This window comes from Phoxinus phoxinus, assembly GCF_949152265.1.
Source record: "Phoxinus phoxinus genome assembly, chromosome: 22".
Lineage (NCBI taxonomy): Eukaryota > Metazoa > Chordata > Actinopteri > Cypriniformes > Leuciscidae > Phoxinus > Phoxinus phoxinus.
Window position 1 is genome coordinate 26,793,635 of NC_136897.1, and position 25,541 is coordinate 26,819,175.

The following is a 25,541-nucleotide window of genomic DNA, read 5'->3' on the forward strand; positions in this document are numbered from 1 at the left end:
TAATCGTGCAGCTCTAGTTTGAGACATGGTTGCGATCTCTTCTGAAACTCTAGAGGAGACATGCAGAAGTCTCCATTTGCTCTCCCTGCTTCTTTCAAACAATTAAAGGGGTCATGAACTGGCTTTTTTTATATATATAAATTGTTGTCTGAGGTCGACTTATGATGTTCGCTTGGTTTTTACATTCAAAAACATCAACCTGAATAAGTAATCGGCTATTTTCTACCCTGGTTTTGAGCTAGCTCCTGAAACGCTGGGTTTTATGGGCGTGCCGCATTGAAGACGTGGAAGTAAACGCCCACTGCTATGATTGGATAACAGTTTTGCATATTATAATGAGTTTTATGTAATGCGCGAGTCGGTGGGCGGGGCTAAACAGGCAGTGTTGAAGTGGGCGTCGACCTTCTTTTGTGGAGGCGGGGTTTGATACACTGTGACGTCTAGACCACTTTGAAAAACCTGTCGTTCGCTGAGCCTGCGGTCAATAAAAGCTTTTATTGGACTAACAAAGTTTTCAGTTCTGAAACTTACAGGATATTCTTATAGTGTGATGACCTCTTATATGTCAAAAGCTCAAGGAAAATGTTATTTCTCAGTTCATCACCCCTTTAAATTGCGATTTTCTTTCCAATGGGAATAACTTCAAACGAGCCTCGAACTGATTGAACTTCTCGTCTCTTTTATGATATTTAATTTCCCACTGATGTGGCATCTTTCAGCAAATCACCCCAGATTCTGGTTATAATAACAGCCTGGAAAGCACATCTGATGTTGCCAGTAGCCTTTGCCGTAGCCAAAACACAATATTCACCAATTTGTCTGATTACTTCAGCCCACTTAGCTCCAATATCTGGCTTGGCTCTTGAGAGGTTAGCTCTGGTTCATCTGTCACTGGGATCGGGGTAACCCACACGCAGTGGTAAGACTGGAAGTATGTGTGCTGATGAGCCACTGATTCATGCGTGCGCCAGAGAAGAAAAGCTGGCAGACTAGCACTCACTTTCCATCTACGCTGCTGTTTGGTTTGGGGTTTAGTTAAATGACCAAGAAATGTTTCCCCACATTGGTGAAAGCATTTGGTTTGGCTTCTACTGAATATGTTGGAAGACTTGAACAGTGTTTATAGATGTTCCTCGAGGCTCGCTGAGTCAGAGGAGGAAGTTCCCGACTGGTGACAGATGAACTCATACTGTACACAAGATACTCGTGTAATGACAACTGGGAAAGACTGGGACATTTTAAACATGTAAATAATTACAGCTGTCTGCTAATCATATTAGTGATAAAACACTGATAAAAAAGACTATGTGGTGAAGTAAATTGAAGAAAAAATCAACCTGAATAAGTTAGTTCAGGCAATAATTAAAAAATATTATTTTAGTACTCAATTTAAGCTTGTAGAAATTAAAGCATTAATATCAACATTATAAAATTAAGTAAAACCTGCTCAACTTTCTGATACTGGTATTCCCATCATGCACTGGGGCATGAATAATTAATAAGGCTGCATTTTCACTGTTTTCCAGCTGTATTCACACTGGTGTCATTGCTTTTGTTGTTAGGTTTAGTAACTTGCTGTTTTGTGACATCTGGAGTTGGTTTTCAACTGAAAATGACACATTCATACTCTCAGATGATCCAACGAATGTTGCCGTTATTGTGTATTAAGTATTGTGTTCAGGCATGTACTACGTTACTTATATTTAAAAGCATGCTTAATTCAGATTGTTTGAGTAAAATGTACTTAAAACCGAGCATTGCAAAGTAAACTTTAACTAAGTATAAATTACTCAACAACCTTTAACTGGCCAAGTTACTGTACATATTTTCTTTGTTAATTTTACTTAACTAAGTTAAGATAAGTAGAATTTACTTAAAAATCTGCATACAAAAATTTGTTTTGTTAATGATAACTATAATTAAAACAAAAAAAAAAATCTGAAGAAAAAAAAATCTAGGTAATTTAAAAAAAAAAAAATGAATGCGGCTTTATAGCAACTACTTTAAGTAAAATAAGTTAAAGTTGAAGAACTAAAATTACTCAAACTAATCTAAAAAAAATATTATCTAAGAAATTTAAAAATATTTAAATATTTCTAGACGTTTAGGGAAAACCTTTTCCATTATATTTCTTACGATGACGATCCCTCTGCACGTCACTTTAAATGGACCAAAAAATGTTCTCACCTGGTATCTGGTATCCCATAATGACTCGGTTGTATCCATGGAAACAGCGTGGCCTATGGCAGTGTCTCATTTGATGCCAGTAGCCAGAATAATAGGCCACATCAACTGGATGAAAATGAACCCCAATACAAATGAGACAAAGCATGAGCCAGCCTGTCATGATTTACAAGATATTTAATCATAAATGTCTGACTGGAAAAGCAGCAGATGTCTCATGAACGTTCAAGCCGTCTGAGAGGGAAGGACCGAAACACACGGTTTTATTCCCTCCTTCCCTGTGAAATACCTTTCATCTGACTCTCTCTCTCTCTCTCTCTCTCTCTCTCTCTCTCTCTCTCTCTCTCTCTCTGCATCTCTTGCTCATGTATTTCACATCCTTTATTCACAAAGTTTTTTGGAGTGACATATACTGTTCTCGTTTTGTCTACACTCTAAAAAATGCTGGGTTGTTTTAACCCAATTTGGGGTCAAATATGGACAAACCCAAACGTTGGATCAAAAATACAATTTAAAAATTGAACTCAATGGCTGGGTTTGTCGAGCCTGGTTCTACCAGACTCTCGTACATTTCATTTGTACGGAGAGTCTGGCCTCTCTCCATTGACAAGCATTAACTTCCTTGAAGGCGGGTCCTCTGTTGAAGTTCAAAACTATTGGAGTCACTCTGGATCTACCATAACCAATCGCTAACGTTTGGTCGTGATGTATGACGACTCAAACTAGCGCACGACCTCAACGTCATCGTTCTCAGACACTCCCTCTGTTCGCTGATTGGACCTGCAAAAAATTGATCGGAAAAAACCCAAGAATACACCACAATCCCAGACCCAGTACTGAAGTACGTAGGAGGGCGGAGCCAGGCTTGGGTTTGCCCATATTTGACCCAAAATTGGGTTAAAACAACCCAGCATTTTTTAGAGTGTACCATGAGGTTAAATATAAGGATTATGATGTCCGGCTTGATTCTGATTGGTCAATCTGTGTATTCTGTGGTCCAATATTTTCCTGATCATCCTGTTCCTTTACATAATTCAAATGTGTAAACATTGTGTTGTAATGTGTATGTTTATAAAAACATATAAACCTGTGCATGAACCGAATTCTGGCATTCAAATACATATAAAATATGTGAAACAGGAATTGGTTTAATATGAAAGAGTTATAAGATCTAAAACATCTGTAGGATGAACACAATTTATATCTGAAACATCAGAAAGATGAATAAATCTCTATGGAGGATATGAAGAACCAGAGAGAGAAACTGTCTATTGAGGCCAAACACATTACAGTTAAACACACACACACACACACACACACACACACACACACACACACACACACACACACACACACACCAGGGTTAAAGTTTTCCAGTGTATTTGGTGACTTTCAGAGCCACGATTTAACCAGTGATTAGAATGGCATAAATTAACAGAATAAATAATGACATATTCTGTTCTATCTATCTATCTATCTATCTATCTATCTATCTATCTATCTATCTATCTATCTATCTATCTATCTATCTATCTATCTATCTATTTTCTATCTATCTATCTATCTATCTATCTATCTATCTATCTATCTATCTATCTATCTATCTCTATCTATCTCTATCTATCTCTATCTATCTATCTATCTATCTATCTCTATCTATCTCTATCTATCTATCTATCTATCTATCTATCTATCTAGTTATCTATATCTATCTATCTATCTATCCATCCATCCATCTAGTCAAAATGGCATAAGTTAAAGTCATAATGACAACTGTCAGCTATTTTGTTCTACTGGTGTCATTTTGTGGAATCATCCTTAAGGTTTCAGACGTGAGGTTTCGGATCTGATTAAATGCACAGTTAAATAAACATGAACAAAAAAAAAATTCTCTGAAAATCTGACAATGGACATAATGTCAAATAAATAAAGTTTTGCAATGATCAACAAAGAGGGTCTCTGTACTTTGCACATCTGTCTCTTCAAACGTTTAATAAATAGGCTTATTAGTGTGCATATTTTATAATAATACAGGGTTCCCAAACCTCGGTTAACTTCTAATTCAAGGACCTTTCAAGAACTTTCCAGGTCCAATATCCTCATATTCAAGGACTTCAAGGCGACACATTTATTGTGTCCAACAACAAACGTTGAGGTTCCTTTGAAGTAGTTTTGTGCACGTGTGAACACAAAGTACCTCACGCGGGAAACAGTTAACTTCGTAGGCCATGAAGTATTGGCGAAATAACACATTAGCGGACCGGAGGGAATAATATGGAATTTTTAGCAGAAAACTTCTTGCACAAAATAAATTCAAGCACTTTCAAGGACCCGTATCTATGTGTGTTTATTTTCAAAAACTTTCCAGGGCCTTAATTTTATTTTATTTTTTCAGATTCACAAACTTTCAAGGATTTCAAGGACCCGTGGGAACCCTGATAATAATGAATGTCTTGCATTTTGGTAAAATCAGAGTTCTAGATTTCTGCATGAGATTCTAAATTGGAATTCCGAAATTCTGAATTTCCAGCTGAATGGAACAAACGGGAAACAGAGTTTGACTCTAAAGCTGGAATGACAAGAACAGCTTTAGATGAAGCAGCTTTGCTGAAACCGCATGAATTGCACAGAGAAGCCGAGAGAGACTCACCCTGACAGGTCTTGCCGTCCTCCTTGAGCTGCTGACCCGCCGGACACTTACAGTAGAAGCTGCCGATAGTGTTACAGCACAGAGCTTCACACCCTCCATTGGTCTCTTCACACTCGTTCACGTCTGCAGAGGAGAGAACACACACATTACAGTCTGAAAAACAGATGCAGATTGATTACATCGTCTCCATGTGGTTCCAGATGTTTACAAGACATATGAACGCATTCATACAGACCAGTTATGAAACTTAACCCCTCTGCAATTGACAGGATTGTTTGCTAAATCAAGCATCATATTGCAACAAAAAAATGTTGCATGCTGTCTTTAGAAAATGTACAAATCTTATTTGTAACAGCCTTATTATATGCATTTTTATATGCATTTTTATGCATAACAGACTCATAAACTCACTGCTTAGGTCATCTGAGGTCTCAATAAGCGCTTATTGGTGGAAATTCATTGCCAAACTAAAACAAAATATCTTGTTTCCAGTTTTCCATCTCAAAAACAACTTAACATAGTCGGAATAAAAAGAGATTTTGCCCATGACAGTCTCCTGCCAATGAGTAAATCATGTGTGTGATTAAAGACACATTTAGCTGTTCTTCACTGTAACTGCATTTGACAATAATGTGTTTTTGATTGTTTAGTGGAAGCTACTGTAAACTGGACCGCGCTTGAGTTTTCATTGGAAAGTTGTCACTTTGGCCGTTTTTCAGTTTCCATATCTTTCAGCTTTATGAGCATATTGATGCTTGTAATGTCAGAAGGTTTGATGCATTTTGGGTATGAGAAAATATACAAGCATTATAGACCAAAAAAAGTTATTATGGTCCAAAAAAAGTAGTACGAGCAGAAAGTGCTTTCTCTCCATGTTTCCAGTGGACACGGATCATCTCAACGGGATGGTGAGGGATGTTTCTGCATTTAATTGGCACAGTCACTGACCTCAAACCACGCAAGTTCATCAAAAAAGGGGAACAAAATGAAATTGCTGAAAATTGTGTCCTTCAGCGGGCCAGCAGCCTCACAGCGAGAGGTTCTGCCATTCATTCAGGTTTCAGCAGATGTTTAACAGCCTCCCATCACACATCCAGCTCTCACACTCAAACACATGGAGATGTTTATGAGAAAATCGGTTCGTCGGTTCCCCAAAACATTATTTCAATAAAGTCCTCACCACAACAAATTGGCCCCTGAAGAGCCGAGCGATGTGTGCAGGAGGAGGGAATTAAACATAATCAATGAATGAAGATCACACCGTTACACATGTACACAACACAACAGTAAAATCTGCTCGATATCTTATAGTTCGATGTGCAAAGGTAGAAATACAATGCTTTACAAGTATTCAAAATAGAAGTTAATGCATTATTGAAATAAAGAATAGGCTATGGTCCAAACCAATGAAACCTCGTACCTCCAAAAACCCTACTTTTCAGGAAATGGAAAAACGGTATTTAAAAAATTATAATAATTAAACTCCTTGTGGTCATGGTTGATACTGTGGCTTATATGTGGTCAGACATTTGACAACATTTGACTGAAATCAAGCTGAATTTTGGTGAATTCCAGACATACATGTGACAGTTTGAGGATCCAATGGAGTTACTCGGTTGAGTCACATGCTCTTTTAAAAATACTTTTCATTTGTTAGATATTTGCAAATTCCACAGACAGACGTGATGTGACCAATAGTAATGATTTACGAAAGAATTTTTTTTTGACCGAAAATGGAGAGGTTTCCGCCCAACAGCCGTGAAATGCTTTTATCGTGAGTAAACTATGAAAAAAAATATTTTTTACATCACTCACTTTTAGAAATAAACTACTGAAAAAAAAATTGATTTGTTAGTTCAAAATGCTAATTACTAAACTTAATGATTAGTAATGAGAACAAAACACAATATTGCATTTAAATAAATCACTTTTTCGTTGAATTTTTCATATTTTCAAGCTTTCTATATAAACCTGGCATTGTATATTTTGAATATTGTTGGCTCTTTGATGAATTGCTTTTGTTCCTGTTTTGTTTAAATCGCTTTGGATAAATGTGTCTGCAAAATCCATAAAAATCCATGTAAAATATTTAAACATTTTTATTATTATATTATTATTAAACACAATTTTTTTATTAATATTAACTTAATTGATAACTTAATTTTAATGTAACATTTAGAAATGAACATTAAACAGTAAATACAGTTAGATTGTTAATCATTTATTGCATTAACTAATGGCTAATGTCTACAACCAATATTGTAAAGTGTTAAAGCTTCAGCTGTCAATCCTGCAAAACATAAATTATGTTCGATACTTTTCATTACATACAGCCATGAGAATGCAATGAGTGACAGATCAGTAGTTCATAACGTCAACCTTCACATATTCATCATCCAGACTCTAACATCAACAAGGAAATGGAGACGAACAGCATTCCTCAGCTGAGAGGTCATGACCCCTTCATGACCCGAGGCCAGCCTGCCACAGACCTGCAGGGAGACGCGGGGTTGAAGGGTGTTACCGGCGGTGTGCGGGGTCAGTGAGGTCTGGGGTCAGGGGTCATGTCCACATAATGAAGTCTGGCAAGTTTTAGGAGCACTAACTGAAAATGAACTAATTAATCCCAAAAAACTAAAAACTTACTCAAACTAAAGCACAAAAACAGCTAATTGAGAAACTATCACAGTGTTCATCTCAGTATATTCACTTCATAATCATATGACTGCCAACTTTTATATAATCATTATCAACACCTCCTCCGGTTAACACTATTGCTACTAGAGCTAGAGAGTGTCCCCATTTTGTCCATAAATTTTTCCCATAGAGATTTTTAAAAAGTTTCCATTAAAGCATTATAAGCCATGAACTAGCCAATCACAACACTACAAACTTTGATTTGAAGCAAAAAAGTTTTTGAAAATCAGACAAAAAGACAAAAGACTGTGAACTTAACAGCTTTAATGAGCGAAAGAACTACAATCCCATGAAGCTCTATGGAGCTAAATGAGTCTCAAAAAAGATAAATGCACACACTACATTCACATATGCACACACAGGATTCATACATGCACACACATGATTCATAAATACACACACAGGATACACAAATGCGCACAAAATTCACAAATGCACACACAGAATTTAAAAAGCACAGAAGATTCACAAATGCATACAAAATTCACAAATTCACACAAAATTCATAAATACACACACAATTCAGAAATACAAACAAAATTTACAAATGCACTCAAGATTCAGAAATGCACAGGGCAAGATTCAGACGTGTATTTCTGATGCACACACAAATATATATTGATTTACAAACTGCTTGCGGTCTGTGAACTTCACTGCATTTGTGTGTGAATTTTGAGACTCCCTTGACTTGGCTCGACACACAAATGCCTTTTTTTAAACAGGGAATGATCAGCAACCAATCAGATATCTCCCTTGGTTTAGCCAATCACAAGAACGCACCCCGCGTGGGGGATTGTTTACTCATAAGCCAATCACATGAATGCGTTCACACAGCGCATATGCATGTGGCGCGGGCGCGGTGGAGTTCTGTCTGTCAGTTGGTTGAGACATAGACATCATATAGATAGACGCCCTATCGACCGCTACTGTATGGGAAGCCAAACAAACCAAAAGTGGGACGAGACAGCGGGGGTTTACAGAGCTCGCGCCGCGCCGACATGTCATCTGCGCGGTTCAATGGTCCGAGCCGCGCGGCCGACTCGTCAGCGCAGCGCGGACGTGTTTCCTAGCGACAACCAATGGGCAGCGCGGCGCGAACAATCCTCACCAGCGCTGCACTGATCAAACAGCAGAGCGCAAACCATACATGCAAATAAATGTACAATAAAGAAACCCCAGCTTCCTTACAAAAAATTGGTTCTCTGCTGAAGTTTAGGAGTTTTTCCCTACAGAAGACAAAGAAGAAGAAAGACAAGATGAAATGCATACATTTCTTATGTTTGTTATAGCTATTTAATACTGTTAGTAAAGAGTTAGTGTTGTGCGTCGATACTTTGAAGAACTGCACATATATAGAGGCTACGGAAAGAGCTGTACAAAGCAGAAACTTCAATGACTTTCAATTTCGTAGCACGCCAACCTTCTGGAAATTATATCGGACAGTTTACATGTTCAGGTAATGTATGTTAGTAAGTTTTGCATTCAGCCATCATTTGTAGACTTTAAGCTTTTTATGTCTGAATTCCATAATCATTTGTTAATTTTGAATAAAATTTTAAAACTAAAGATCAATTTTATGTTATTGATATTTTGTGATATTGATTTATAGGGTGAATTCAGTGTGATTTGGACACTTTTTGCTATTGAGATTAATTGGAAAAAGTGTCCCTCCCAATCAACCTGAATACACACACACACACACACACACACACACACACACACACACACACACTATATATCGCCTATATATAGTCTAAAACTGTATAATGTTTTAGAATGACCTTGACCTCATCACCACAATCTATGAACTTCAAGAGGCTATACAAGACTTATGTCTTCTGGTGGACCATTTTCAACCCTCCTGTGAACGCCCCATTTTCACTACCAATTTTACATACCAGGGGACGGCCAAGGTAATGTTTATTTTAAGTTTGACACAGCAGTTTTGCAATTATTCATTTTTCAAGGCTTTTTCTTTAGGTTCATGTAAATCAAATCTGCTGTGCAGTGCAGGGGAATCTGTCAGTTGATGGGTCCCATTGACTTCCATAGTTTTTTTTTATGCTATGGAAGTCAGTGGGATCCATATATTTTTTAGTAACTGACATTCTTCTTTGAAATATCTTCTGGGTTCACTGTTCAGCAGAAAAAATCATACAGGGTTGGAACAACTTATATTAAGGGTGAGTAAATGATGACACAATTTTCATTTTTTTGGGTGAACTATAAAGGCAAAACAAATTTGTTATTGTCTTAAGAATAGTGAAACCATAACATTTTAATTCTAACTTCCAGATATCACATCACAGTGGTGATGAGGTCAAGGTCATTCTAAAACATTATACAGTTTTAGACTATATATAGGCGATATATAGTGTGTGTGTGTGTGTGTGTGTATTCAGGTTGATTGGGAGGGACACTTTTTCCAATTAATCTCAATAGCAAAAAGTGTCCAAATCACACTGAATTCACCCTATAAATCAATATCACAAAATATCAATAACATAAAATTGATCTTTAGTTTTAAAATTTTATTCAAAATTAACAAATGATTATGGAATTCAGACATAAAAAGCTTAAAGTCTACAAATGATGGCTGAATGCAAAACTTACTAACATACATTACCTGAACATGTAAACTGTCCGATATAATTTCCAGAAGGTTGGCGTGCTACGAAATTGAAAGTCATTGAAGTTTCTGCTTTGTACAGCTCTTTCCGTAGCCTCTATATATGTGCAGTTCTTCAAAGTATCGACGCACAACACTAACTCTTTACTAACAGTATTAAATAGCTATAACAAACATAAGAAATGTATGCATTTCATCTTGTCTTTCTTCTTCTTTGTCTTCTGTAGGGAAAAACTCCTAAACTTCAGCAGAGAACCAATTTTTTGTAAGGAAGCTGGGGTTTCTTTATTGTACATTTATTTGCATGTATGGTTTGCGCTGCGCTGTTTGATCAGTGCAGCGCTGGTGAGGATTGTTCGCGCCGCGCTGCCCATTGGTTGTCGCTAGGAAACACGTCCGCGCTGCGCTGACGAGTCGGCCGCGCGGCTCGGACCATTGAACCGCGCAGATGACATGTCGGCGCGGCGCGAGCTCTGTAAACCCCCGCTGTCTCGTCCCACTTTTGGTTTGTTTGGCTTCCCATACAGTAGCGGTCGATAGGGCGTCTATCTATATGATGTCTATGTCTCAACCAACTGACAGACAGAACTCCACCGCGCCCGCGCCACATGCATATGCGCTGTGTGAACGCATTCATGTGATTGGCTTATGAGTAAACAATCCCCCACGCGGGGTGCGTTCTTGTGATTGGCTAAACCAAGGGAGATATCTGATTGGTTGCTGATCATTCCCTGTTTAAAAAAAGGCATTTGTGTGTCGAGCCAAGTCAAGGGAGTCTCAAAATTCACACACAAATGCAGTGAAGTTCACAGACCGCAAGCAGTTTGTAAATCAATATATATTTGTGTGTGCATCAGAAATACACGTCTGAATCTTGCCCTGTGCATTTCTGAATCTTGAGTGCATTTGTAAATTTTGTTTGTATTTCTGAATTGTGTGTGTATTTATGAATTTTGTGTGAATTTGTGAATTTTGTATGCATTTGTGAATCTTCTGTGCTTTTTAAATTCTGTGTGTGCATTTGTGAATTTTGTGCGCATTTGTGTATCCTGTGTGTGTATTTATGAATCATGTGTGTGCATGTATGAATCCTGTGTGTGCATATGTGAATGTAGTGTGTGCATTTATCTTTTTTGAGACTCATTTAGCTCCATAAAGCTTTGCGAACAGCATTATCAAATTAAAAACGGAGAAATATAATACTCATTTACAAATGTTGATTATCTATATATAAAAACAATATAATTTAAGTTCATTGCTAACTGTGCATATATATATAGGCTATATACAAACATTTCAGTATTTTGAGAGCGTAGAGAAATCGACTCGATTACGTCATTCGCAGTGCTTTATGGGAGTGGGCGGAGCTAACAAGCTATTTCGACTCTCTGATTGGTGGAATTTTCTGCACAGCATCATGGGTAATGTAGTTTTTCACCAGGAATTCCACCATTAAACACAATCATTTTAAAACTAAGTTGAAATAATGCGGGCTGGCGGATTCAACAGGAGCAAATACCATCGATTAACAACCTCGCAGCTCACAATATGTGTCCTAAAGATTAACAAGTTGTCAATCAATTTCTCTATGGAGAAAATGAATGGAGTTTTTACTTCCGGAAGCCGGCTGTTGCAAAGAGGTTAGCCAATCACAACAGACATCATTTACATATTAAATATACTTGCCTGCCTAATTCTGAGGCTCAGAGAGGGTGAAAACGCTCATGAAAAAAACGAAATCATGACAAGAAATATTGACTTGCATTATATTTTTAGTTACATTATTTATTAACTGTAACTTTTCTCACATTCTGCAATTTCATTGCTTTACATGTATTTCCTATCATGTGTACTTTTCTCTGTTGTATTTAAATCTTTTTAATCAGTTTTGTCCTTTCCTTTTCCCCATTCATTTGTGAAAGACATGATTTTATCTTAGAAATTAAATTTCATCCTTCCGTTCTTGTAGAGCATAACTTTCAGATGCAGTTTGTGCGGAGACAATGTGATGTTTACATGTTGTTCTCGGTTTTGCACAACGTGAATTGTCTTGACAGAAAACTGGCAGGGAATTTGATGTTGTGGACTCGATGATGTTGGCGGGTTCAGACACGGAAAGATCTCTGACATCACAAACACAAACCATAAACACAGAGCCAGCTGATGTTGAAATTGATTTTCATCAAATTCTTACTCAAAAAACACACCAATAATCTTTATGTTTGTTTCACAGACTGTGTTTTTAAGCAAAAACAAGACTTTCAGCCAAGCTGAACGAGTAAACAATGACAATTTTCATTTTAACTATATTTAAACATTTGCAACCTCTGCAGGAAAAGAATTCATACAGAATGTTTCTGTTTCTGTAAGTTATAAATCTATTATCCCGAACACACACCGACGTGCAGATATGCACACATAACACACACATAAAACATGATATATGCTTCACAGCCCATAACATCCAGTGCTTGAGAAAATCTGCTTAACCTCTGGTCGGTGCCTTTGCCACATGTTCAGATCTATGAGAATCTAACGCACACAAACCACTAAATCCACACTGAAAGTACAGCATTTCTTCTATACTCGTGTTTTCAAACATGCTTATGCTTATGCGCTGTTTCTGAAGAATCAAAATAAAAACTGCAACAGGAAAAACATTTAAAGTTGACATTCCCTCAGACCACCAGCAATCTCTCAGAGCCTTTTATGTGTCCAACTGTGCGACTCTCTGAGAGATTTGTGTGTTTGCATTCCAGATGTGCATTGTGTGACTTCCGCTCATGGAGTCTGAAGTGTGTGTGTGTGTGTGTGTAGACGGGGGTCCAGAGCGTAGCTTGGCACAGCTGGTGGATCCTACGGGTCAGACGGAGCCAAAGAAAACCATCCGGATGGCATCATAGGGTCACCGACAGCACGTCCAGCACATCCGGGAAGCCAAATGCTTGAAGCTCCTTGCTCAAAATCATATCTGGAAATGTCTTCCATTGTTTAATGCATTTATAGATAATTAACAATGATTCAGCAATAAAAAGCTCTGCTAAGTCCCTCCAGCGGGAGTTATACTCTATACCGGTGTTTCTGAACTCCTGAAACGCCTTCATTGTAGTCTTGAGTTTCTTCCGGGAACGAACACGTCACAATATTCCTCATTTAAATCATGAATATGCAGAATAAAGGGGCGGGGCCTGGTTGAGTTAGTTAGTAGTGTTGAAACTGGTGGATGGAAAGGGGCGGGACATTTCCCAAACACACTCGAAGCGCTCGACCAATCACAACACACTGCTCCAGCCGACCAATCAGAGCACAGTGTGCTTTTCAGAAGGAGGGGCTTCAGAGACAGGAAGTAAACAGAGCGTTACTGACAGACTGGGAAGAGAGGAGCCGCAACAATGGAGAATATGAGGAAAATAATGTGTTTTTGAAGATTCAAGCATGAAAACCTATTCTATTAGAGCCCAAAAACATAATCAAGACTTTGAACGTCTTAAAAGTTTTTTTGATCAATTTAAAGAGGCCATATAATGCCATTTTATAAAGGCATTTATAATGTCACAAAGCACTTCTATTTCAAATGAATGCTGTTCTTTTGAACTTCTATTCATCAAAGAATCCTGGGGGAAAAAAATGTAACAGCTATTTTAGCTATTAAACTTTTTTATTTTAACAGTTTTACATTTTTATTTTAAATTGTAATATTATGTCATAATATTATTGTTTTTACTGTATTTTTGGTCAAATAAATGCATTTGTATAAGTTCCTTTAAAGTCACACCAACTGTAATTCCAATCGCTTAGTAAAATAATTCACTTGTTTCCTCAAAAAAATAAAAAAACTTGCTTTGACAAATCATTCATGTCTGGAGCACAATCAGTAGGCTACTGGAAAAAAATGTGTGTTTAAGTTTAAAACTTACTGCAGAGAGTTTGTTCAAATATTCTAACCCTGAATATGAGAAACATTAAAAAAAGTCCTGTAGTCCTGATTTATTTCTCACAATGACAAACTGATGAACAAACAAAGAGGTGAGAAGAAAAATCACGTGCGTCATCCATCATCATTGACACTGTAGAGAGCACACACTGCCCCCTGCTGTCTACATAGTGCACTTAAAAGAAGCCTGTAAACAAAGAGGGTCACAGTGCAAGACTTATGATACACATAATCTATAACAACTGCCACTGTCATAACCAATCTCTCCAAACAAAACCATCCACCACATCTGCTCACTGTCTCACTTATCTCATGTTCATTTTAAGATGGATCTCTTTAGACTACGAACGTCAAAATTGTATAAACACTTCATGTTACTGAACCGTACAGTCCAAAAGCACATTTAAAAACCATGCAAAGAATTTGTAACATGAGTTATGGGACGATATACGGCTGTTTTCTTCACCTGTCGAGCAGGACCCTCTCTAACACCAATGCATGCAACATAACAGCAGTGAGTTCCCCGTGCATGCATTAAGTTTGATTCATCTCCGTTTGATAACAACAACAAGAACATATTCACGACATGCAGATATCAAAGCATAACTTACCAACTAATAACAGATCTGTGCAGACGGCCTCCAGCGCCGACCGCACGTTTATTTAAAGCGGAGAGTGAATAAACTCGAGCATCTCTGTTCTCTCGACCACATGAAACTCCTGCTGTGAATCTGTATCTGAGACTTTTACAGCTAATCATCTGTGTTTATCCTCAAACATCTGCAGCTGCTCTGCGGAGACTTTTACAGAGATCAATGTGGCTGTGGAAATCAATCTTTAGTTGATAGTGTCATTTGATTTGTGGCTCAAGCACATGGAATCTGGTACACTTGTAAAGCCTTGGCCAAGTATTCGTGTCTGTGTACTTGTGTAAAAGATATTTCTGGTCTTAATGTGACCACATCTGTACACTGACTCACACACACACACACACACACACACACACACACACACGACTAACATCTGACAGGCAGCCGTGGATGTAGAACCAACAATTAACTACTTTATGATGCTTTAATTAAAAGCTTTTTTCAGCAGTTCTGCTAGATGTGTTACTAGAGAAAGGAAACATAATTTAAAAATGAATGAATGAATGAATGAATGAATGAATGAATGAATGAATGAATAGAAAAAAATAATAAAAATTATAAATAAATAGCAAAATAAATATAAGTAAATACGAATAAATTAATAAAAAATAAAATAAATACAATAATAAATGTAAAAAATAAATTTATAAATGAATTAATAAATAAATAATAATAAATGAATATAAGACTCAATTATTAAATTAAATAAAGAAATAAAAATAAAGAAATGGAAAAATAAAGAAATTAAAGAAAGAAAGACTGCAATGAGATTACATGGAGAGCAAAAAAAATTAAAGTTTGCTTCTCAGAAAAAGACCCTCTGAAGTCAGAAGATATCTCAATAATGTCTCAAACTGCTCAGATTTTCCAAGATACCAATGTCTGCAAACAGAAGACAGAGATATCGACATGAACTCAAACATTTCTCATCAAAATGCTTCCAAAATCACATTTTCTGAGCCGCTCACACATTCATTTTGTAACTCGAAACTCTTACTGTATGTCAGCAATCATCTCATGTGTGCCCATTTTGTTTCGCAGACAAAGACTCAGTGCAATATTTAATTCCTATTTTAAATATTTACCATCATGCCCGAAAGCAAAAGAAACTTGAGTATGTCGTCTATCCATACAGAGAATGACGGATTAAACAAATATATCTCTGAGCGATTATTTTATAAACTCTCATAATCACTAAACCTTTCCAGAGAATTTTTTGCAATGAGTTCAACTAGACAAAAACCATTCAAATTCCTCACATATCAGACTTTGGAACAGCTGTGTTTTGCTTTTACACAATTCTTCTTCACAAGGAGTGTGTTGACAAGACACGTTCAACTGTGAGTTTCTGAACACCTCTGAACAGACACTTTGAGGACAGACAGAATTCGACTGAAAAAGTCATTTTTAGATTATGAATTTGATTTGAATGATAGATTTCTGGACACATTTGAGCAACTATAAGTCAAGTCAAGTCATATTTATTTAGCGTTTTTTACAATAAAGATTGTTTCAAAGCAGTTTTACAGAAATAACAAGAAAATAATACAACAAAGTTTGTTTCCAGAAGAAAATAGTGTCACAGTCCAGCTGTAAGTTCAATGATGTTTCATTTTTGTTGTAAAAAAGTTATTAATTTAGTTAATTTATATATATATAACCGCTCTGGAGAAAACCGTGATGTTATCGTCCAGCTCAGTTCAGTTCTTGTATAATAGTGTCAATGCAGGCAGATCAATATATTTGTTGAATAATAAATTAAATGTTAAGTGTAATGTCCCCAAGCCAAGCCAATGGCAACAAAGGTGGGAAAAGGTGGATTTAGACCTCTGAAAAGTTCTCAACATGATGTTTCTGGGGTCTAAACACCCCTTATAGCTGCTCAAATGTGTCCAAAAAGCTGAAAGTAATCTGAAAATGACTTTTTAAGAAGACCAAACACCCTTTATAGAGGCTCAAACTATGGAAATGTTCCTTGTTCTTTGGTTAAAGGAGTTTTTACCCTTTTCACAAGATTTTACATCTTGTGAAAAGGGCATTATACCATGGTATAATGCCCTTTTCACAAGATGTAAAATAAATGTTCCCAGAGTGTGTATGTGAAGTTTTAGCTCAAAATACCCCACAGATATGTTTAAATAGCATGTTAAAGTTGTCACTTTTTGAGGGTTTGCAAAAACGCACCGTTTTGTGTCTGGCCCTTTAAATGCAAATGAGCCGCTGCACCCGGCACAGGGGGCGGAGCTTCAACAGCTCGTTAGCAGCTCCGATTACCTCACGCAGACACACTAAAATTACAGAAACTGTTCTGTCTTTAATGTTAAAACGGAGTCAGACAAAGATGAAGAGACTCCAGAAGAAGAGACAACATGTAGAAGCAACAGGACGTCTCTGAATGGTTAGTTGATGAATTTATGTTGCTGATGTGGAGTTAATTATCTTCAATTAGCATATTCTGTCATGGTAATCTATAAATCGCTCGTATAGGAACTGTTGTGAGATGCACACAGAGTGACTTTCTATCGCATGTGAAAAGATGGATGCTAAAGTTTGAGCTGACTCACAAATGTGTCGACTACAACAACTCTTCCTCTCCTCAACATGGACTGTGTGTTCAGGGGGCGGGGCTTATGTAAATTTTAGGGTTGGTGATGTGATGTCACTAACCCGTGTGGAATGTCGTGTAGTTCCTACCAGCCGTTTGTTGTAGTCCTTAAAAAAACGATTTCTTTAAAAGCAAATATCTCCCTTTGCTTTGAACTTTGAGCGTTGTAACTTTGCAGATGTTGTTTATGATCAAACAGCAACATTACACACTAACTACAGTTAGAAAAGTGAAATCATACTCAACCACCCCTTTAAGGAATCTTATGACACTCAGAATTTGTGTCAGATCTGTTAATGATGCTTTGACATTTTTCAAACGTAATTAGACGACCTCCTGGCCCCCCGTCAACCCGGCGGATCTGGCTTTGTGCATTGATGTGTGTGTGTTCGTGTGGTCAAATCAGCACTGTATGTACACACACTTGTGCGAGAGAGTGAGTTTCCCGCCGGCCCCGTCTCAGTTGGATGCCCACCGCGTTCGTGAGAGACTTAACATTCGCACCGAGGACGGTTTGAAAAGACTAAGCTCAACCAGTACTTCTCTCTCGAGGTCTCTAATGGTCTCTGCCTGGGTTGATGTCTTTTCAAAGCAGCTCGAAAAAAACGTTGACATCCAGACAAAAGATTTGTTTTCGTTTGCTCTCAATCCCGTCTGGTTTACAAAGCTCCTGGTGTTAACAAGAGACCAACTATGTTCCCCAAACCCCGCAGGGCTGATCTTTAACCTGCGCTCGGGATCTGACGGCTACCTGTTCGGGCCTGACGGACCTAGGAATGTTGTGTTGGAGCCTGCAGGGATACCAGGAATGTCCAAATTACTGCCTGATTTCTGCATGAGCTACTCGTGTACGTGGATCATGCGAGTTAACCACGACTATGTGCACTCGCTGCTTACTTTGCTATAGAATATATATTAGGGCCGTCGATTTAATGAATCAGTTATGGTTGAAAAATAACGTGTTAAAGGGGTCATGAACTGGCTTTTTTTTTTCAACTTATATTATCAAATATGACGTTCGCTTGGTTTTTACATTCAAAAACATCAACATGAATAAGTAATCTGCTATTTTCTACCCTGGTTTTGAGCTAGCTCCTGAAACGCTCGTTTTTATGGGCGTGCCGCATTGAAGACGTGGAAGTAAACGCCCACTGCTATGATTGGATAACAGTTTTGCATATTATAATGAGTGTCATGTAATGCGTGAGTCGGTGGGCGGGGCTAAACAGGCGGTGTTGAAGTGGGCGTCGACCTTCTTCTGTGGAGGCGGGGTTTGATACCCAGTGGCGTCATAGATCCCCACTCTGAAAAACCTGTCGTTCGCCAAACCTGCGGTCAATAAAAGCTTTTATTGGACTAAGAAGTTTTCAGTTCTGAAACTTACAGGATATTCTTATAGTTTGATGACCTCTTATATGTCAAACGCTCAAGGAAAATTTGATCACCCCTTTAAAATGATTAAAGCATGTAACAGCCGCCTCGCCCCAGACCTGCTCATGTCATCTACGTTTCATATTCTTGATTGGTGACGAACATGAAGCCTATAGAATGCAGTCATTCAAGATATCAGAGAAAATAATCCCTTTTGTCTCATATTTTGATCATGATATAGTTAAGCAACATCACACGAGTGCTGTTTTTGTGTTATTAATTTATACAACAGTTCAATAAATAAGATGTTATTTTACTTTAATTTTTCTCAGTGGTATTCACCAGTTTATCAGGGAGTGATGATTTTGTTCTCTTCGACTGACTGGATGGAAGCGCTGCTTTATTAGCAAACGTAATTGGCAAATGTCACATTAGTGAAATTCGCAACTTTGTATGGAAACATAGCTAATGGCTTTGACTTGACACGGGAGAGTAATGCAGGTGCAGATCAAGGTCATTGCATGAGTGTGTGTGTGTGTAAGAAGTGTGTGATCACATCTCGACCTGTCAGAGCTGCCTCTAGGCTACAGTCTTCACGATCACATGTCATGTCTCACGGAGAATATATATTAAACATGTTAACTGCCTACTGCATATACTGATATTAAACATTAACTGCATATTAAACATATTAACTGCATATACTGATATTAAACATTAACTGCATATACTGATATTAAACATTAACTGCATATTAAACATATTAACTGCATATACTGATATTAAACATTAACTGCATATTAAACATATTAACTGCATATACTGATATTAAACATATTAACTGCATATTGAACATATTAACTGCATATGCTGATATTAAACATATTAACTGCATATTGAACATATTAACTGCATAAACTAATATTAAACATATTAACTGCATATACTGATATTAAACATATTAACTGCATATACTGATATTAAACATATTAACTGCAAATTAAACATATTAACTGCATATTGAACATATTAACTGCATAAACTGATATTAAACATATTAACTGCATATTGAACATATTAATTGCATAAACTGATATTAAACATATTAACTGCATATTGATCATATTAACTGCATACACTAATATTAAACATATTAACTGCATATTGATCATATTAACTGCATATACTGATATTAAACATATTAACTGCATATACTGATATTAAACATATTAACTGCATATACTGATATTAAACATATTAACTGCATATACTGATATTAAACATATTAACTGCATATACTGATATTAAACATATTAACTGCATATGCTGCATATTAAACATATTAACTGCATACACTAATATTAAACATATTAACTGCATATGCTGCATATTAAACATATTAACTGCATATTGATCATATTAACTGCATACACTAATATTAAACATATTAACTGCATATTGATCATATTAGCTGCATATACTAATATTAAACATATTAAACATAATAACTGCATATTAAACATATGAACTGCCTACTGCATATGGATTTATCAGTGCACATTATTATTTCCCCCACAAAAAAAAAGGCATCTAGGCCACACGTTCAGCAAAAGCCATCACTATTTAGGCATTAATTACAAAACCAAATCTTCAAGTAAAGGAAATGTCAACTTTTCACAATCCAGTCAATTCCTGATGCATAAAACCAAACCCCATAATAATAATAATAATAATAATAATAATAATTCATTACATTTATATAGCGCCTTTCTGGACACTCAAAGCGCTTTACATAGAAGGGGGGAATCTCCTTAACCACCACCAATGTGCAGCATCCACCTGGATGATGCGACGGCAGCCATATTGCGCCAGAACGCCCAACACACACCAGCTTACTGGTGGAGAGGAGACAGATAATACTTTTTTTCCCTAATTTCCTCCCTTTATAACATCCCATTAAAGAGGTTACATGGGTTGTGAATGCTATTTTGTGTTTAAACTGAGAAATGACACTCAAAATAAGAATCCTCGGGCATAAATATAGTTTTGACGTCCTGCATCACAGAAGGAAGTCTCTCTATCCGTCAGCGCTAGACCTCGCTGTACTCGTGCTTCTCAACCAGCGGTCAGCTTCGAGTCTTCATGCACTGGATGTCCGGGAGTGACCATGATGCAGCTTTCATCGGTCCAACGCAGTTCTGGAATTTCAGCTCAATTAGCAAAGATTAAGGACTCAAACACCAGCAAGAGAAACGCACAAACACGATTAAGAAAACTCGTTCTGACTGGAGGTTTTCAGCACCAGGAAACTTTAAAGACCAAGGCTGTATATTCTCCTCTGGCAGCAAAATAAGGAAACAAACAGGAAGAAGCCAGACAGGAAACAGGGATTGTGGGATTACCCAGAGGCAGGTTTACAGTGGCAGTAATGAGAGAGTCACATACCAGTCCCGAGTTATTTTAAAGGGGTCCTTTATGCTTTGATTCATTTTCAATAATTAATGCGCAGAATAAAGGGGCGGGGCCTGGTTGAGTTAGTCAGTAGTGTGTTAAACTGGTGGTTATGGAAAGGGGCGGGACATTTCCCAAACACAGTCGAAGTGCTCGACCAATCACAACACACTGCTCCAGCCGACCAATCAGAGCACAGTGTGCTTTTCAGAAGGAGGGGCTTCATAGAGACAGGAAGTAAACAGAGCGTTACTGACAGACTGGGAAGAGAGGAGCCGCAACAATGGAGAATATGAGGAAAATAATGTGTTCTTGAACATGTATACATATTCTAGTAGAGCCTAAAAACATAATCAAGACTTTGAAAAGAGGCATAATAGGTCGTCTTTAATATTTTTTTCTTTAAAAGACCAAAGCTGCTTATCTAGGTTAAGAAAACACAACTAGAAAGAAGAAAAGACAAAGTGTGTGATGAAATGATGAGGACAAATTATTGAACCAGAAAACAGACAGAATATTTATATAAAGGGTTAAAATGCATGAAAACATGCCCAGGTCTTATTTTAGCCCAAAATCTGAAAATTAAAATAAGATGTTACCGTATGTACGTTAGATGAAGAAAATCAGGCCTTTTCAGGGGGTTTTCATTACATTATTTTAATGACAAATTATTTATTTATTTACTTACTCAATAGTGATTCTTAATACATGATCATTGTAATAGAGAACAATGCAACTATCAAACAACTTTTTTCAAGATTATTTGCATTATATTTATCAGAAATTTCATATAAAAATGTCAAGGCAAGGAAAAATATAATTTATTTTTCCCATATTGTGATTTTGGGTTGAAATAAGAACTAAACTTGAGTTGTTTCATGAGATTGAACCTTAAAGTGACCCAAAAATAAAAACTGAAAAAGTTGTGTGGGGTTAAAGTGACATAATTTAAAATTTTGGGGAAAACTATTTGTTTAAAAAAAAAAAAAAAAAGTGGAGGAGGGAGACTTATAGTGCCAGACTGTGAGAAACTGCAGCCGAGGAACCCGGCGTATCCGGACGATCTATTCACGCTCGCCTCTATTGTCCCGCTGTGGCCGTTCCACCCGTGGACAATTTTCCGGGTCATGGAGCACTGAACACTAACCAGACTTTTTAATAACTGATTAATTCCCTGCAACACACAATGTGGCAAATGCGACGGGAATGTCAATGAGTCATCAGTCTGCTTAACGCTGGATTTTCCTTTAAAGGTGGAAAAGGACTCAGGGAAGCGTTCAAACGTTCCCAGATCTCCGGAAAAGGCAGCTCACACAGATGTGCAATGACTGGAAAAACTGCTTAAAAATGATAAAACGTGTGAGTGGCAGATGAACGTCTCTGATGAACTGTCAAGTTGACATCAAAACGTAAAGCGAATTTACTGTAAAATTTCAGGCAATGATTTTCAGATTGTTTTTTTTTTTATCCAGCAAGATGAATCTACTCTGCCAAGTATTTTAGAGTGATATTTCACAGATCCATCGGCCGAATTACACACCAAACATGATGATGGAGCATTTGCAATGTTAAACACATGTTTTACAGATACGAGAGTGTCGTGACCATGGAGAAACTGTAGCTCAATTACCGTAAAGCCGTGTGGATGAGTTACTACTACAGGCCTGGTGACAAGGATCAGGTCAAGGTGAGTTTTAGCAGTTCAATTAAATTAAATTAAAAAAGAAAGAAAGAAAGAAACTTTTTTTTTTATTAAATAAAATAAAGCAAAATAAATTTAATTCAATTTAATTTAATTTAATTTAATTTAATTTAATTTAATTTATTTATTTGTTTGTTTGTTTAATATTTATTTATTTATTTATTTATAATTTAATTTAATTTAATTTAATTTAATTTAATTTAATTTAATTTAATTTAAATAAAATAAAATAAAATAAAATAAAATAAAATAAAATAAAATAAAATAAAAAAAAAAAAAAAATAAAAAAAAAAAAAATTAAATTAAATTAAATAAATAAAAAAGTGAAAAATAAATAAATCAATAATAAAATAAGAAGAAGAAGAAGAAGAAGAAATGATAAAAAAAGTTTAAAAAAATAAAATAATAATAATAAACAATAATAAAATAAAATAAAAACAAGAAATCTGAGGTTTAAACAGAAGTTGTGATGTGTGTAAACTTCATTCAGTCTTTGAAAACCTTTACATTATTGTGTCATAAAAAGTCCTGCGGCCACAACTTCACCATCGTGTTTTACATTCCATAAAACCAGGAGGACCCGAGGACATTTTGAGCAGGAGAAAAGCACAAGGGTGACTGGCCTTGAGCTAATGGCCCATTAAACGAACTTAAATAAAGCTCAGCACACAGGATGTGAAAGGAGAAATTAGCTGAGCAATTCACTTGGATTATAGATATAGTTTATGTCCACTTTAATGGCCTTAAGACGGGCTGATTAATGAAGCATGCAGAGCAACGGCAGTGAAGCGTAAAGTTGAGTCGGGTCAGAGAGGCAAACTCACTCATTCCTACAGAATATTAGTGAGGTGTAACTCACTTAAACTACTAACTTACAGTAACTACAGATTTATATATGCATGCAATTACATGCCTTCTTCTTCATATGTAGCTTTGGGAAGTCCAGTTCATTTTTGAGATTCAGTTCATTATTCGGATGCAAATCAGTGAGTCAATAGGCTTCATTCATGAACCATTAGCAGAATAAATCAGTGTAAATGATTTGTTGCATGCAATTAAATGTCGTTATTTACATAATTACATAATTTACCCAGAAAATAATTCTGCTCATGATACATGTTTTACAGATTCTCACTCAAATATGTGAGGAATAATTCAAAACCTCACTGATTTCAAATTATTTAGCAACTTAAAGTTATAATTGGCTGTATTCAGACAAACACAATAATATAGTTTGAAGTTTTATCTTTGTGAGGAACATTTTACCAGTGTAACACAATAACATTTCAAATGTGATTAAAAAAAATAGAAAAAAGCTCACTGTACAACGATTAAAATATATATTTTTTAAATCCATGAATCAGTGTTATTTTAGTATAATTGAGATACTATTAGTTTTTATTAATATTTTTAATTTTCATTGTAATTTTTAAAAGTTTTAGTAATTTTGGTGTTTTTATTTTATTTTTTTATGTCTATATTTTTTACTTAAAATCAGTTTTCCTTTTAGTTATTTTTATTACATCAAGTTAAATGAAAATGAGAAATGTTGCTTTGGCAACTAGCTGAATAAACTATAACTTTAATATTCGCCAACAAATCCAACATAACTATATCGACTCTGTCTATCGACTCTGTCTATCGACTCTGTCTATCGACTCTGTCTATCGACTCTATCAACTATCAACTCTATCTATCAACTCTATCTATCAACTCTATCAACTATCAACTCTATCAAATATCAACTCTATCAACTATCAACCCGTCCATCGACCCTCTTCTCTAATGGTTCAGCTTCACAAGCTGTCGTCAGCGTTGCATTCTGAGAAACTGCTGTAGAATATGTATCATTCCTGCATATTTTCTTGTGCTAAACTCTTGATAAAAGCCTTTTCCACTGAGTCCCTGGGGCTTCCTTGTCTAATCCGGTCAATCCCGTCTCCATAAGCAAGTAGCTTGTGTCTTCAGTTCTTACAACAGCCAAAGTTTGGATTCCATCAGGAAACACAAGCCAAGAGGACTTAACTTAGAGAAGCCTTCTGTGATCACAGCTAAAAGCTGAGATATTAGTCATATCTCTCAAGAAAATTACCAACTCATAAATTCCATAAACTGAGGAAAATCTCATTTATTTTTGTCTAAAATATGATCGAATTAACTTTTAGATATTCTTTTCAAGCCCAAAATGACCTCGGTGTTGCAGATTCAACATCCAGACATGTGTCATGAAATAAACACAGTTTTATTCTCTGATATTTCCCTGTTTTTCATGTCTGTGGAAACCCTTGCAATTTATCTGCACTAATGTACGATTCTGTTTTCTGTCGACAAATCCAGCAAACTGACATGTAACCTCAAACACAACTGTGATAATAATCAGCATTTCTGAAGGATCATGTGACACTGAAGACTGGAGTAAAAATAAATTGGAATAAATTACATTTGAAAATATATGCAGAACAGAAATCACTTCTTTTAAATTACAATAATATTTCACAATATTACAGTATTTTGAATCAAATAAATGCAGCTTTGTTGAACATAAATCTTACCAACCCCAAACTTTTAGTATATATTTACAACATTTCCCTCAGGCTCTGTCCACCCACCGTGAATTATGAGATTGCCTTATTATTCAAGAAGGAGACGTTACAATTAGGCCTGAAAA

At 36.3% G+C, this 25,541-nt stretch overlaps 1 protein-coding gene across 1 annotated transcript in view; it reads right to left on the reverse strand.

The window, feature by feature from the left end:
• Positions 1–25,541, reverse strand: part of megf6b (multiple EGF-like-domains 6b) — a 75,705-nt gene that overhangs the window by 30,413 nt on the left and 19,751 nt on the right. The window contains exon 7 of the mRNA XM_079597785.1: positions 4,835–4,957. Coding sequence (XP_079453911.1) covers positions 4,835–4,957 — 123 coding nt within the window. The remainder of the gene's footprint in view (positions 1–4,834; positions 4,958–25,541) is intronic.